General features: G+C 33.3%; 2 protein-coding genes across 2 annotated transcripts in view; both read left to right on the forward strand.

Annotated features, from left to right (window-relative positions):
• LOC119838015 (lateral signaling target protein 2 homolog) overlaps positions 1-4,596 on the forward strand; it is a 43,131-nt gene extending 38,535 nt beyond the window's left edge. Inside the window, exons 12-14 of the mRNA XM_038363827.1 lie at positions 500-712; positions 1,168-1,370; positions 2,197-4,596. Coding sequence (XP_038219755.1) covers positions 500-712; positions 1,168-1,370; positions 2,197-2,330 — 550 coding nt within the window. The 3' untranslated portion in view covers positions 2,331-4,596. The remainder of the gene's footprint in view (positions 1-499; positions 713-1,167; positions 1,371-2,196) is intronic.
• Positions 4,597-7,378: 2,782 nt separating this feature from the next.
• On the forward strand, positions 7,379-14,780 carry LOC119837909. The gene is made up of 9 exons (XM_038363698.1): positions 7,379-7,473; positions 7,758-7,819; positions 9,569-9,797; positions 10,313-10,527; positions 10,875-11,105; positions 11,501-11,617; positions 12,780-12,946; positions 13,465-13,557; positions 14,649-14,780. The coding sequence occupies exons 1-9, from the start codon at positions 7,422-7,424 to the stop codon at positions 14,716-14,718; spliced, it is 1,236 nt and encodes a 411-aa protein (XP_038219626.1). The 5' UTR covers positions 7,379-7,421; the 3' UTR covers positions 14,719-14,780.
• The last annotated feature ends 2,804 nt before the right edge of the window (positions 14,781-17,584 follow it).

Raw genomic sequence — 17,584 nt, forward strand, 5'->3', positions numbered from 1 at the left:
AAATATCTTAGCCTTCGCCAAATGCAGGGTGCTGTAATTATTCCTAAGCTACTTAATAAACAAATTTCCAATTTTTTGCGATAAAAGTATCCCATCTCAATTTTCCTATGTTCTCTAATAATAATGTATCTAAATTGATCTATATGCCTCAAGCAATTGCAGATACATTTAACGCACACAAGAGTTTCTTTCCAATTTACAATGTTAACTCATCTCCACATATCTTCCCACTGCTGGGGCACATGCCTCCTGTGAGGGTTCAAGCCATAATCCATCACGCTGGCCAAGTGTAGGTTGGCAGTTTTCACATATCCATTCCTTAACCGGTGATGTTATCCACATGCGCAGACAAATTGTCAATTTCCTGCACGCTCGCCTGGTCTGGAACCGTCGATTTATCGATTTTAAGTCCAAGCTCCTCACCGCTGAGCCACCACTACTTCTATATTAGCTACACACACACACACTAAACAAACACTAAAAAAACACTATAAAACCTTACAGGCAGTTCGTTCGACAGCGTGTATTCAGCTGAGGAAGTGTACGCGGACAGCAACTCGGACACGCCGTCGGAAAACAGCCGCACGGCCAGACGCAACACGGTCAACTCGGCGACTATAGAAGAGACGTCACCCAGCGAGGGTAGACGGAAATCTGTCGAGAGCAATGGGAATCTGCAAGCCTCCGTGTCCACTGGCGATCTCACTTTGAGGTAGTTTAATTGTTATTGTGGATATGGTTTAAGTAACTGACAATAGCCTATACTGATATTACAAAGCTGAAGAGTTTGTTTGTTTGTTTGGTTGAACGCGCTAATCTCGGGAACTACTGGTCCGATTTGAAAAATTCTTTCATTGTTAGTTTGTAGCCTATTTATTAAGGACAGCTTTAGGCATATAACTATACTAAACACACTAGTAATAAATACCGCCTCTAATAAATAAATAAATAATAAATAGCCTTTATTGTATTAAAATTAACAATGAATAGACAACATAGATCCGTTGGAATCAATCGTCTCACTTGCTCTTATACAGAGTATTGGTAAGGAAATTATTAAATCTTGATCCTAATCTAGATAATAAGATACAATTAAAGAAGAGAAGGGATAATAAGATAGGATTAGGAAGCTACTATACATATATAATCGTAATGTTGTGTTTGCAGCGGGCGTACGCGTCGCGCGGAGGGCGCGGGCGTGGGCGCGGGCGCGGGCGGGGGCGGGGCGGCGGGCGTGGGCGTGGGCGTGGGCGGGGGCGTGGGCGTGGAGCGCGCGCCCGAATGGGTGCCGGACATCGCGGCGCCGGCCTGCATGCGCTGCGCCGCCAGCTTCACCGCCTTCCGCCGCCGCCACCACTGCCGGAACTGCGGTGAGACTGTGCCCACACATGCGCTCCTCATTTTTAGCTTTATAGCATTGACGCACTTCACTAATATAATAAATTTAAAAGTTTGTTTGTTTGGAATTTCGTCCGTCGATCACGCTGAAAATATTGAACGAATTTTGATGAAATTTTGGTATACAGACAGGGTGTGAGCCGTGCCGAGCCGAGCCCGTGATAGCATACTGTATATTCCGATTAAATGCTTCTTTGGGATAAAACAGAAATAGACAGTCACTAAATCATTTGTGCCCTAATTCCACGTGGGTGAAATCGCGACGCAAGATAAATGGAAAATGGAAAAAAATAAATGGAATATTATAAATGGAACATTTTTGAAGAATAGAAAAAATCCGATCGAGCGGGATTCGAACCTGGATCTTTTTACCTGTAGTAACGCCTAGCCTCTCGGCCACCAGTGAACAAATTCAATTGATGAGGCAGGATCACGGCTGGTGAACCACCGGCTCGATTGTTGTTGATATTTTTTTAATATGATAACCGAACCACCGAACCACCAGTTCAGGTACCAATCCTGATGGTAAACGCCATCACCACCGCCCATGAACATTCGCAGAGTTAGTGCGAATCCGCTTTTGGTAAGGGATAAGGAAAGCATTTACGGAAGGATGGAATGAACTGGGAAGGGGGAGGAAAAAGAAACGGGCCTCCGGCTCCCCGGGGGGTGTGGTACTTTTCTGGCCCAAGCTGTACCGAAGCGTACTCGATTCCCACATGAAAATAATTAGTCATTAAAAACCTGTTAAATATAATAATACAAAGAAAATACTAATAAAATTGAACAAATTGACAGGCAAAGTGTTCTGCGCGTCGTGCAGCTCGAACTCCATACCGCTGCCGCGCTACGGCCAGATGAAGCCGGTGCGCGTGTGCGAGGAGTGCTTCCAGTGCTTGGCGCGCGCTTGCAGGCGGCACACGTATCGGTAACCGGCTAGCTATTCGTATGGAAATACATCTAAATTAATGAGAAAAATTGAAAAAAAAAAAACATCTAATGATGTGGGTAAAGTGATTTTTTTTTTTGTAAACGTGGGTTTGACTTTGTGAATTAAATGTAAAAGACACGATTTGAGCTATTTTTGCCCCTTTCATACGCAAGTGATGAAATGAGATGCGCGATGATATCGTTTAGTTTAAATTTTAAATAGAGATGTTAAGGAGGTAGGTTTTCACATTGTAAATTAAATGTTTAACGGACGTGAGCTAAGTATAGTTTCGTTTCTTTCACTCTCAAATTATGACATGAGATGGGTGATAATATTGTATATAGTTTCAACGTTGTTTAGTAAATTTACGAGATTGTCAATGAAAAAATAATACTAAAATCGTGAACTACGTAAAATATCAATATTTTTCCCTTTTACTCTCTAATGATAGAAAGAGATGGGTGATGAAACTATGCTTAATTTGAACGGAAATAGCTAAAGTTAACTTGTTATGACGCTATAACACACAAACAATTCCCAAAAAAAGTATAACCGACTGATAAAATAATTCTCAGAGACAAAAATTTGTATTGAAAAGGTATTGATTTCATCAACATGTTGTATCTCACTCTGACATTAAAAGATGAAATATGATAAAATGTTAATCGGTTCCCCAATTAATAATAATATTAATTTGACCTCTGAAAGTTTGATATGTCATGATGATTCGGATATCTTATTCGTTATTTCTTTGTATAACCAAGTGAGACGTTTCAAATTTGAAATGTGAAGGAATTTCAGTGCAATCTACTTTTATTTGAACATTAATTCACTTAACATTTTCATAATTCATATTGCTATCACTGTTTCTGTACTGATGTCTTATTAAAAACACTTTTTTCATACTAAGATTGATATTGCACTGCAATAAAAATGTTTTATATTCTGTAAATTTAACTTGCGGAATAAAAAAAATGTTAGGTATCGATAAATATTGACTCAATGTTATCGATACTAAAACTATGGAATTTTACTCAGTCGTAAAGTTTACAAAATATAATATTATTGTAATGTCAACAACCCACATTTACATTGAATAAAGTTCATTATTCCGCACATTGGTTTAAGAGGTTTTGAAAAATTAATATTGAAAAGTTACTTATTAGAATTTTGAATCTTATGATACATATTTTTAAGGTGATAAATTGATAGATTTTTTACGCAATTAAATGTTTGGCATAGATTAAAATGGAAAAATTGTTATAACGTCTTTAATTGACCTTCTTAATATTAAGCATTCAAAACCATTTATTATTGATATTCAAATAAAGATTTCCAAATATTTTTCGTGATATTTTTAATTTGTATTCCAACATCTATAATTTTACCTACGCCTATATCAAAGAGACTTCGTTCAGTGTTCAACACACAATAATAATATATTATATATAGTTTGTTTGTATCAATAAGGTTTATTTTTGCTTAACGTAGTTTGTTTGATATGGGCCATAAAGTGTTTGTTTAAAATGTATTTTTTTCCATAATTATCGACTGATGAAACATTATGTATTAAGTTGTGTTTTTATAGGTAGCTCTCTAAAGTAAATACGCATTGTTGCTGTGCTGTTTTAATGTTAAAGGTAGCTGTATGTTATTTTTGGCCAATGAACTCGACCATTCAATTGAAAAAAGGGGGAAAACAAAAAGGGGGAAACTACGGTTTTGTTTGAGCAAACTAACATTCCCCTTTACCCCTAATTCGAATAATTATTACGTCCAATTCCATGATACTGGTTGGTGATGTGTAATTAACAAAAAAAAAAAACTATTATTATTGTTGACTTAACTGACTTGTATATTTTGATTTCACATATTTATATGGTAATTAAAGTCATAAATTATGACCCATAAAAGATTTTTAACTCTATTGGTTTTTTTTAAACCATTGGCCATAAATAACAGAGCTACCGTAAAACTAAAACCCTTATTACGGTATAAATAGAAATATATTTTAAGATCGAACGATGTTTATATTTTTAAAGTGAACGTGTTGAAAAAAAAATTATATTCCATACATTTTTATAATCGGAGGTGTTAGATTAGGTAATATATAGGTTAATATTGTAAATTTTGTAAAGGTAACATTGTACCCATACATTAGAATGCTTTCTGTATATTTAATGAAAAGATCCGGTACGAATGAACCAATAAGTGATATGTTGATACTGTTATGTAATTTGTGTAAAATAAATGGCATATATTAGGAATTGGGGGTTTTGTTTTTCTTTTTTCATGTGGTGAGTATCTTCCTTTGTTAGTGGTTGGTGAATATCGCTAACATGTTTGATCCAAATTGGATAATTTAATGTTTAATTTAAGTTAATGTATACTTTTATACTTGTTAATAAATAAACCTGAAGAGTTCGTTTGAACATGCAAGTCTCAAGAGACGCCGATTTTAATAAAATAGAAAATTGAGTGGAGACATAGTTGGAAATCCGGAGGAGGATATAGAATTTTTTATTCTAAATATCCCAAGGAACGGTAACTATGGGTGATCTGTGATGACTTTTGACTGGGCAAAGATATAATAAATAATTTGTGTTTTGCACTGAAATCCTACTCATATTATAAAGCAATAGTTTATAAGTATGGATGGATGTTTGTTACTGTTGGATGTTTTTTTTTTTTTATGTCAGCGGGCAACTGAGCTGGTGGTTCGCCTGATGGTAAACGATTATCACCGCCCATGAACATTCGCAAAGGTAGTGCCTCTGCGAATGCGCTGCCCGCTTTTAGTGGGTAAGGGAAAAGGAACGAATTCATGACAGGAAAGAAGGAATGGACTGGGACGGGTGAGGAAAAGGAAATAGGCCTCCGGCTCCCCCACTCACCGTACGAAACACAGTGGCATGCCACTATTTCACGCCGGTTTTCTGTGGGGGTGTGGTACTTCCCCGGTGCGAGCTGGCCCAATTCGTGCCGAAGCGTGCGCGACTCCCACAATAAAAAGTAAAAAATAAAAAGTAAAGTTTTTAACGGAACTTTACAGTAATATTGCTTACAGATCAGAATCAGACATGAGCCATACAAATACTTTATATAACCCGTGGGTTCGGTGACGCAGCTAGTATTACATTATATCAATTGGTGAGTAAAAATATCAACTTTGATTTTAAGAACTGAGGTAAATAATATGTTGAATTTAACGAGTTAAAATAATTTTAAGTCAAAAGAATGTTTTAATCAAACAGTTGATAATATTAAAACTGCTAGAAATAGCTTAAAAGATTAATATTAATTAAATTGTATCTGTGGTCTGTTTATTTGCTTATACTTTACCTATTGAGTAATCAGTTCACAAACCGCTGAACTAATTTTGATGAAATCTGGAACTGATATAGTTTGGACTTTTGAAAGCATTATCGTATACTCCTATGTGTTAAGAACACGAAACTTGATGTAAATAAAAGGGACGGGAGCTCAAACATCACAATATACTTACAAAATGAATGCTTTTATTTAATTGTTACACTAGTCTCTAGTTTACAATAGTCACCTGTGTTACTAAAGGTTCGCTGTAAAAAAACAGGTCATTATTCAGTTAGATTACAGCGTGTGGCGAGCGAAACGGAGGCCTAATGCACTCGCTTTCTACTCGAATATGAAGGAATGTCCTTCGAGTAAAATTTACTTTAGTCTATTATAAAGATACGATATTTGTATTTTCACCCTCTAATAATCAAGCCGCTTGCCCCGTCTTTACCCAGCTATTAGAAACGATCCATGATACTCAAAAAACATGCACGTAGTCTTCTAAAGTTATAAAATACCGATCCAGCAGTTTTTCAGTTATGTCGAAAAAGATTTTTTTCCTCATTGTAATAATACCTGTTATTAGTATCATATAGCATTTTATCCCAAAAAATTAGGTTTTGGACTGTTAATTTATATCTGAAATGGATGGACCAATTTTAACGATGTAAATAATGTTGTACTTACCTACTTTTAACATTTAATACGTAGGTACTTAGGAAAATTGCCGTTTTCACTGTAAGTTGTTATCAAATAAGTAACGCCCACAAAACTAATTCTGAAGAGCGCGTAATTTGATATTTATAGCGCTAAAGTCATAAATATCAAATTTCTATAAAATTACCAATATCAAAATTATATAAAATTATGATAAAGAGGCTTTCAAGCTAAAGACGTGGCACGCCACCCACACACCCTAGCTGTGTTGTGTTTAACGATCGAATGACGTAATAAAATTATAAAAATACTTTAAAATTTCCCGATCACGTCGCATTTCAGTAACGTCTATAATGGTGAGTTTACAATAATAGAATAATCATTTTAATCTTCATATAATAAGATCGAATGACCTCCGCTATCGGTCCGCTCGATTCAATCAAGAGCGAGGTATTGAATAAATAGGATAAGAGGCAATTTGCATTATCCTCTTCAATTAATTTACGCTTGAGAAAATTCGATCAAAGCAGAGGTTATACCTACACGATTATAATTTTGTTAGCGAATTCTGAGTAGGTAGTAAGTGTATGAATTTGATGCTTTTTATTGGGTTACCCGATCATCATTTATTATTTAAAATATCTTTGGGCTTCGGTGGAAAAAGTATTAATATTCCAGAGATCATGGACCGCAAGGATGTGCATAGGGTTTCAGGCACACATCTCTCCAAAAGTTGATATCATAAAATTTATCTATCTAAGACCTATTCTTTTATTTAATTCGTCTATACTCAATAATGTTCCATTGATTTTATATTATGTTCTTATAGCTATAAGAATTATTTACTAAGCACCTAAAGTCTGACTACGCCTGTTGTAGATTTTTATTTTTTTAATTTTATGTAGCTAATGCCAAATTACAGTTATATATTTATACTATTGTGGTGCATAAAACAAATAAAAACATTCTCAAAATACTTAGTATTATAGAAAATTTTTACCGTAAATCATATCAACTGCGCAATATTTTTTAGAACCAAGTCGATTAATCTTAGTTAATTTTGTATTCCACTCAAGCATGCGATGGCTGCAGAAAATAACAATGCAAAGATTTTATAAAAATGGCTCAGATATTCTGTTCCTGCTTAGTTGGTGCATTGGTTTTATTGACTTGTAAGTTCCAAATTGTTTTCGAATTTCTGATGTTTCTAATTATATAAGTTCCTTAATCCAAAATTAATTTACAGTTTAAGCTTCGATATTAATATAATGAGGATGATTTCGATTGCTTAACTTTTACATTCTGTTTATTTTAAAGTACCATAAATACCATTGAAATTGTAAGCTAGAAGACTCATCAGGAGTCTCTGTAATACATTTGACGGAGTCGCCTATGCCATTAATTGAGTTTCATTTGTATTCAGATATATGTATTTTAATACTGTTGGTATTTTAAGGTTGCTTCTCTGAAAGAAGAATTAAGGATGGGGTTGCACTTAGCAGCCAAAAGAGATACGTGGTAAGTGATATATCTTTTTACTTAGTTATATATAACAGGTTTGTAAAAAAATAACACCTCATCATCAGCAGACAGGAGAATATAATAAAAACTTGAAAAATTTGTGGACACTAGTGAATCGAAACAGCCCTAAGTTTTTAGAGTAGAGATGCATTTAATAATCTTATCCTACTAATATTATTATTATATTATTATTTATTATCCTACTTCCTACTAATATTATAAATGTGAATTTTTTTTAGGATGTGTGTGTGTAAGTGTTTGTTGCTCTTTCACGCATAAATTACTGAACCGATTGCAATGAAATTTGGTACGTAGACAGATGGACAACTGGAATAGCATATAGGCAACTTTTTATCCCGATCTTCCTACGGTATACGGACTTACGCGGTTGAAACCGCGGGCACAGCTAGTAAGTAAATAAAAGATGAACACTTTAATATTCACAACGGTCCTCAATGATGCAAATAAATTTTTAGTTGTATAGATTATAAGCTATAATTTGATGTTAGGTATAAACTTCCCCTTCTGCAGGGATATTAATTGATTTAACTAGATTTTAATCAAGCTACGGGCCTCGTGCACGGCGTAGTAATCAGTATTATCCATACTATAAGCTTCCTATGAATGCTAAGCCTCAGTTAATCTGGACATTGGATTAATTGTTACACAGAAATACAACCTGCCTTTGACTATTGACTGTGCATTTCGTTTGAGGCATTTGGTAATGAAGTAAGGTAATGCTGGACGTCTAATAGATTTCCATATAACTAATACTATTTGACGTAAATGTGCTGTCATGTCTAGTCCTAAATTAATAAATGAATTTTGAAGCTTAAAAGGAGTAATTGCTGAAAATATTCTTTGTATAAAAATCTATCCAATACATACTAACATACACTAATTAGGTATATATAACTTATAGAAAAATAAATCATAATAGTAAAAATTTATATACCAAATTAAAATGATGTGTAATTTTTTTAAATCCTTATCCTTGATCACTCCCATATGTCAAATCAAATCCAAAACCAAACAAAGTTAAACAAATTATTCAAATTCTTCAATATAATTATTATTTATACTAAATTATAGTTAATATGGAAGTGCAACTATACGGACACGCCTTTTTAATTATTAATTGGGACGGGACGTTGATAATTGCTTTAGAAGCTGATCCCCGTGGCCCGTCTAACTAGATATACCTAATGCATCTAGTCTGCATGATTATATACTACAAGATAGTACTATTTACTACAATGTATTACAATCCACAAGAGAATTGGCTAACGAGATGCTTCAATATCAGATAATTCTCAAGTCTCATAAGTATTTCATAGTATCCAATATTTATTAATGAATTCATACTAAATACTTCCATAGGTTGGGACGAACAGTTTGTCGTGTTAAACAGTATTAATGTTAATCATATTACAAACTAATATTAGCTTTAACCAAAGTTGAAAGACTTTTTTATCAATAAATCTCTCAAAATGTACAAACACACAACATTGTTGGCTTTCCAGTAAATTCAGTTATTTCTGTCTTCAATCATTTCCTTATCCTTTATACTTTAAAAACATTTAGAGGCCCTCCTCGAATGTTCATGGGCGGTGACGGAGACTCCCATAGTATACAAGAATGCCACGATTCCACTATGTTGTAGAGATAGCTATAAATATTCGCATATATTATATTTATGTACGTAGTTCATATGCCCAATTATCTGTCGAATTGTATTATAACCAGGTGTACCTCACCAAAGCGCCTCTATCCCCACAAAAGTACGACGCATGGATCTGCGGAGGCGCACTAGTTACCCCCTGGTTTGTGGTCACCTCAGCTGCTTGCGTTGAGGATGTCCGCCATATGTATGTGGTGGCTGGATACGATAAATATGTGAAACCGAACAATCTCAATAAGGATAAATGCACTCGGTCGAAGAAGAAAAAAGTGGTCTTTACCTGTGTACCTAAAAGTGAGTTTCAATAACGTATTGTATATTATTATTATTTACAAACGGATTAGAATTATACATATATATTGCTTATTATTTATTAAATATCCATAAATTAAAATATATAATAATCTTTATTGTATATTTTTATGTGAATAATTGACCTACCTATTTATATAAGCATGTAAGATAATTATATATATGCCATAAAAAATGCTTGCCGCTTAGTGTAATATCACTGATTCTTTGTATCATGTAATATAGTTAAATCTATTTATACAGATATATATATATATATATATATATATATATATATATATATAATAAGCTAGTGTGAGCTTAGAACATTACCTCCACTTATCACGATGTTAAACATGAATTACATGAAAACCAAAAAGACATAGAATAATAACAGAATATAAAAGCAAGAAGAAGAGTCCTTGTTAGATGATTGTCATTAAATATTACATCTCTTAGATAGTGGTATGTCTTGTTGAAAGGAACTGTCTCTTGGAATGACTGTATTAACTTTCCAGCGTACAATTTGGACTACGCAAAAATCGAAAAGTGGTCGTCCATCGATATAGCCGTCGTCAAAGTGGAATCAGCCTTCAGTCTTTCAGACGAAACGTATAACACGGACTGTTCTTATGTACCCGCAACTATAGCAATTAATTATGACCCCAAATACCAAGAAGCAGGGATCGACGCGATTGTAATGGGCTGGGGACATTTGACCAAATGGCGTTCGGTAATTTGGGACTTTATAAACTACGACTAGATTTTATAAATATACATATAGTACTCTTTAAGAGATAATAATATAAACACATAAACGTATCTACTCCTTATTTTACAATTATTTTTTGATATTAAAATTTTTAATTGCAATTGTTTAGCAGTGAAGAAATCAATGACGTTATAACATGCAGCCTATGTACCGCAATAACAATTGTAAAATGAAATATAGGTCATACTTGCTTTCCCTTTTCAGTTACAGCTAGTTTTCGTATAATTCACAATTATAAAAGTAATTAAATACATAATCCATAAAAATTAAATCTTGACTTCTCATTCATAAACATCTCTTTAAATCAGCCAAAAGAGCGTGAAGACTGGAATCAAGAAAACCTGCGATATGCATCCACGCGACTTTACGATAAGGAAAGGTGTAAGGAACATTATTCGGCAGAAATGGAGCAGATTATAGACAAATACATGATCTGTACATACGCGGCGGGTAATTTGGATGATAATGGAGAAATCATTGAGAGGCCAGAGCTGGTTGCTGATGGGTGTGTGTATAAAAAGGTTCTGATTGACGGTGTGGTGAGTCAATGTTAAATATGATAGTTCTTGGCGCGGGTGTGGACAGGCTTTAGGGGATTTAAGAAATTAAAGTAAGAACGAAGTTTCCACAAGGAATTATGGAAGGTTTCATTGAGCAGGCGATCAGTAAAAAATAAAAAATTCATAAGGCTGAAGACATATATAAATTTTTACATTTAAGGAGTGAATTACCCCTAAAACCCTGGCTATGTTTCATGGAAACAGAAATGCTCTCCTTTTCCTCTTATTTGTTGCTTAATGAGACTATATTTTTATCAAACTAACGTTTAAATTTTTCTTTAGTATCCTCATATTGTTCGATGAATTTTTAATAAAGGAGCACTTTTAACATTTTTTAAATAAAAGTACTTATATTAATCATAGTGGATTTCTAGGAATATCTACAGTGCGCTAAGGATCCGAATGAAAGCTCCGATGATACGAGAAGGAATTTAAAAAATATCACCGATATAGGAAACTATACTTATTTTAGACGAAATGGGATTTGTCAGGTATACCAAAGACACTCATATCATATAAGCATCTCCATCCATTCATGTACTCAACGGTAGGAGAAAATTATATGTACTAGGGAAGCAAGCATTGATTATTTATTAAATTTATGTAATTTATGAAATGTCACAGACGGCAAAAAGCTGGTGGGTCGCCTGATGGTCAGCGCTACCACCGCCCATGGATATTTGCGGATATTTTTCGCAGGCCTTTCGAGCCTGCAAGTGGATTACTGACTTGAAAGCTATTTGATAAAGAATGGATTGATGATAGGATTAAATAAAAGGACTGGGAAGGGTAAGGAAAAGGATACGGATTTCCTCCTATTATATAGTTTAGGTAATTCATTTCCAACTACAGCTTTACCCGCTTAGTCAGAGGAAATGAAACATAGTCCCGGGGTTATGTGTGCGGGACATATTATCTTCAAAAGATTTCCGGGTTAGAAACTATCCTTTCTCAAATTTCATTCAAATCGGTTCAGTACTTTAGACACGAAGAAGAGGCAGACAGTTAGAGGTACTTTAGCATTTATATTACTAGTAGGGATTAAAGGTATTTAATATTGTATATGATGTTGATGTTACAATATTTGTTGTATATTATAAGATCGAATAATCTTTTTTCGTTAATTATACAAATGATAACGTTTGTTTTACTATTTTCTGTAGAAACTTCCACCAATTATTTTTTGAAAACGATTGCTCATTATATTTTAACAAGCCACCAAAACAATTTATTTATTATCCACTTTGATTCGCTCCCAAATAAATAAAATTCGTTTTTTGCTGTCTGACTATAATAAAAGGAACGTCTTCGTCTGAAATAAACAAAAAGATGCTGCTCAAAAGAAGTAGTGGATGGTAAAGTCCTTAAATAAATATATTGTCGAAAACATCTGCATCTCATTCACACAATCACTTCTCCAATCTTCAAACGAAACATCGTGAGTATTCCCAACCCAAAATAAGAGGTGTGCCCCGGCAACGAAACAAACCTGGGCTGATAATTAAGGTTTTTTTATGTGGTTATCGAGCACGCTTCGACACCAATTGGGCTAGGTCGCCTCGGGGAAGTACCACACCCCTACAGAAGACCGACGTGAAATAGCATAAAAAAAAAACAAAAAAATACTTCAATGACCATTATTATGAATTTCAGAACGACCACGGAGGCCCGTTGGTCACTTGGGTGGGGACGCATGAAGTGCTCATCGGTGTAGCATCGGTATTCCGAGTGAAGTCTAATTTGGAGTGCGATGGACCATACCTCTTCACCAGTACTCAGTGTAATGGCGTGTTTTTGGATTGCGTGTTGAATCTATCAGGGTATGAGAAACATACTGAGACCTATGATTGTTTTTTTTTTTACATTTAGTTCAACTTTTGGGGAAGGGGATTACATTTGTCTTCAGTGGAGATGGTTGTCTTTCAAAATGTCCAATTGATAGTCCATAATCCATATACATAATCATATGACTAATATTAAAAAAAGTCGTCAGACAAAGTGGTAATAAATACGAAAAAATCTCTATTAGCTAACTTACTGATAATCTCTGTTATCTTACTAATAAACATTTATGCATTCTGTATAGCAGCGTTGTATAATGATTTTTATCTTATACGTACCTTATAACAGTTGTATAAGTGTGTGGCATTTTATAAAATCCTTAATCAGTCGGTAGACCTTGTATATAATGTACAAATTTTAACTGATTGTCAGCTCTCACCTCGCAACGTGAATATAACAACAGAAAATAAGGGAAGAACATAAATATTACTTATAACTCACTTCAGTACACTTACAGGAAGTTTATGAAAGTACTTGGTATGATTATTTTTTGCAGAAAAGGTTCAAGAAGGCAATGTAATTTATCACCACAAGAAAGAGGTTTCGATATTGTCGAAAGAAAAATATCCTGGATAAACCATCCTGACGGGTGATTCTTAAGATTAGATATTAATTTGTTTTTTTTTCCCAAGATATTTTCTATTATTATTAGCAATTTTACTACGAGTACTACTTAAGAACTACGTGATTTCTTTCACATCTTCCGATATTTAAGGATGTCTGGAGGAAATGACTTGGAGCCAAAAGGCCACCAATTGTTCACTAAAATCACGTATTTCTTACACTTCTATCTGTGTATAATAAAATATAAGCAAATAAATGACCTTATATAAAATTGTTATATTTTAACCTTTATGTACATGTCTCTTTCACACGCAAGCAAAATCATACTTATAAATAATAATAGTCTGGTCATCTTTCTCACATGCACATTTCATATGATAGATGTTTAATGCAGAGCCTAAACTACTATTACGATTTGTGTATAATATACACCTATATTCATAGTTAATTATTGCACTGAACTCAATGGAGAATTGATAGGTCTCATGATGAAATTGTAGATTATAATGCACATCACTATCTACGATATTATCCTACTAATATCCTACTAATGTAATAAATGCGAAATTTTGTAAGGATGTGTGTTTGAGAAATTTTGAAAGAATAGAAAAAAATTGATCACGAGGCAGGATTCGAACCTGCGTATCTTGTCTAACCGTAGCAACGCCTAGCCTCTCGGCCACCCGTGATCCTGCCACAGTAATCGAATTTCTTCTACTCTTTCGGTTTCATGTGCCTAAGGGGCACCCCAGGATGTGTGTTTGTTACTCTTTCATGCAAAAACTACTTAACCGATTGCAACGAAATTTGGTACGTAGACAGCTGGACAACTGGAATAACATATAGGCAACTTTTTATCCCGATATTCCTACGGGATACGGACTTATGCGGGTGAAACCGCGGGGCGCAGCTAGTCATTAAATATACGAATGGAAACGTAAGCCTTTCTAATGGATCTGAATGAATGTTCACACATCTATGAAACTTATATGATAGCGATTTATATATTTTACCATATTTCATCGTTACATACAGTTTTTCTTGTATGATTTCGGCTACTGATTTCAGACTTATTTGGTTGAGTTAGTATTACAATGTCTTTATTTTTCTTTACAGACCAGCGGAAAATGAAAGAATAGAGAAGATTAGGCTGCGACCGCAAATACCGATTGGAGTTTATGGTTGATCCAGAATTAATACAATTACAAATATATATTTGTGAGTTTCCTTTTATTTGTAAATAGCCCAAAAATTTCTCGCATGTTACAACGCAATAATGAATAATACAGTATTAACGAAAACGACATTAAAATATGTCCGCGTTGCCCCCTAAATAGTGTCCTAAGCTGCTAATAGCATGGCGTATGTAAGTAAATAAGTTTATCACATTAAAAGAGTAAAAACTCAAACCAAAATATTTATTTATTCAATTAGACTTCTTAAAGAAGCACTGTTGGATCATTAAAACGCAGTTTTAACATTAACTACCGGTTCCGAAAGCAGCTTCTACAGAGAAGAGCCGACAATAAAATATGTAGTTGCTGAATTATGATAATTTTACATGTTAATACATAGGTATATGAATAGCTATATTATTTATGTTATAAACATGTTTTCGAAGAATCCAGCATTAGATAAGATTATAGAGATATTATCACAAGTCACTAAAATGGTTTAAAGAACGCAAATTGACTAGACAATTCAAAAAATATTTAAAACAATAAAGTGCCAATGAGTTATTGGCTTATTTCGAACAGTAGAACTGAGCAATCGGTTACAATTGGAATGAAGCTTGATTAAACTTAATTAACATTATTTTATTACTTTATTCGCGCCAGACGTCTGAACTCTGTAGTTTTAATTATGTACCTATATTAAACAATTTTGATATAATATTACTAGTATTTGCGTGGCATTTTTCTTGAAATATATTGCATAATTGAAACTCTAAAAGTTTTGCTGAAACACACGAATATGTTATTATTTATCGCAGACAGCTTAATTTAGTACTCATTTTATTTCATGTGTTTGGTTTCCTTATATACACAGCTGTAAATGTAAAAAAAAACTAAATTTGTATTTGAAAGCTAGTTAACGAGTAAATAAAATTCAAACAATATCAATAAGGGACAAGCCGTCGTATGGTGAGAGAGGCATATTTCTCATTTTTTTGCATTTTTTAGCATTTAATGATAGAAGAATCTAAAAAAACGTATCTTAGTGTTGTTAATACGAGAATGATTTTTAGTTTGACAAATGAGCGTTTAAACAAGAACTGTAGAATTATACAAAATATAATGTAATTAAACTCTTCAGCGGTTGCATTTCATACGAGATGTATATAAGATGAAATTGCAGCATAAGACTTAATACTTAGTTGGAATATTCTGTTACTAACATTGTTTAAGTGTTATATAGACCTTTGAAATTGTAGATAAATTTATATATTGAATATTTTATTTAGGCGTAGTAATATTTCGTAAAAAATCTATGATTTTTCTTTTCCATTTGATTATAAACTTCATATTGTTAATATGTGGAACCTATTTCATATATGGAGGAGGTTGTTGGCACCTGGGTCACAGCTAATTTAAGTTAAAGTATAATATGTAATGCTTCAAACAAAAAAAAATTGTATCAAGAGTTTTAAATTTAAAGAGAAGTACAATCGATATAAAATTAAATATTAATGAAATACATTGAAGGTAAAGTCCTTCAACTGTAAATTCTTTAATATTTCAAATCTGTAAGTATTGTACAATTAAACAAAACGGTAATTAGAAAAGTTTCAGGCAACAATAACTTATTTGCATATTCATTTTTCTCATAGCCGTCCCTTTTGTTTTCAAGGTTGGGAAGGTTCAAGGTCGTTTATACTTACTATTTGGACCTAGGTATGTATATTCAAATTGCAGTATGAAACCGTGTTTTCTACCTGCATGTACTGTATGTGTGTACATAAATACTTTTTATTTATTACTAGTTTCTTTTTGGCTGCGCAGTCAAATAAAATTACCGTGGTAATAAAATGTTTCATCGGTTAATAGTGAGGTAAGTTGTGTAATAGTATACTTTCTAGCCTTCTATCTCCAGACACTTGTCATATTTTAAAATCGCTCCTTTGCGACGTGACTGAAATACCAACAAAGACACTGTAGCGTTTATGATATAAAGTGTTTATTAAGGACAATTATTATCATTAAGTATTCAAACTGTACGAATAAAAAACGTCCAATGATTTTAATTTACTAAGTGATTTATTTTAGTTGTATTCATAGGGAATATTGTATATATTAATAATACAATCCTGTCTAAAACTTCATAAGTCTTCAGCGCCAGTCCACAAGCTTTACAAATAAAGTTTCGTCACCAAAGTTTGACGGAGTTAAAAGTTGTTAAATCTCGCAACATTGTTAGCTGCGCTCAGCAAATCACAGAGCATTAAATTGCGAATTCAAAGCAAACTAACGTTTCACGCTTCACGTTTTTGACTTGCTTTTAAACGCAGTGATACAAAAGACATTTTCCTTCATTGAACGATATTTTTTATCATCTTAATTCCTGGTATTTGGCCCATGTGAGATAGATTTATTAATTATAACTCGGGAAAGATTATTTCAACTCTTATATATTAATTAAGAAGCTTCAGTTTATTTTAACATAAATTTTTATAATATTCAACATTATATAATATATCTTATCCAAACATTATCATTAGGTATAGTGAATTATTTTATAAATTGTACAACCCTGACTCCAAAATCTAAATGTAAGTAGGTACTGAAGATTTTTCTTGAAGATTCTTCTACTAAAATAAATAAATAAATAAATAAATAAATAAATACCTCTATTCAAAGTCGGTTCGTCAAATTTATTCTTTAAATCGTATTGTTTACTAAAATTAACGGGCAGAAAATTTTGATTTTCTTACGACGCTTCCACTTTTCAAAGCACACATTCGACAAACTGTATTGTAATTAAACGATGTAATTATACAGCGATGTCTTCATTTTGCGTGATAACATACTTTTAAATTACTATTTAAATGAAGA

The sequence above is a fragment of the Zerene cesonia genome, chromosome 29 (genome assembly GCF_012273895.1).
Source record: "Zerene cesonia ecotype Mississippi chromosome 29, Zerene_cesonia_1.1, whole genome shotgun sequence".
Classification (NCBI taxonomy): domain Eukaryota; kingdom Metazoa; phylum Arthropoda; class Insecta; order Lepidoptera; family Pieridae; genus Zerene; species Zerene cesonia.

Coding starts and splice junctions, on each gene's coding strand:
- LOC119837909 (XM_038363698.1), top strand. CDS start 7,422: ATGGCTCAGATATTCTGTTCCTGCTTAGTTGGTGCATTGGTTTTATTG. Junction 11,618..12,779: donor GACGAAATGGGATTTGTCAG/GTATACCAAAGA, acceptor TATGAATTTCAG/AACGACCACGGAGGCCCGTT. Junction 12,947..13,464: donor TGCGTGTTGAATCTATCAGG/GTATGAGAAACA, acceptor TATTTTTTGCAG/AAAAGGTTCAAGAAGGCAAT.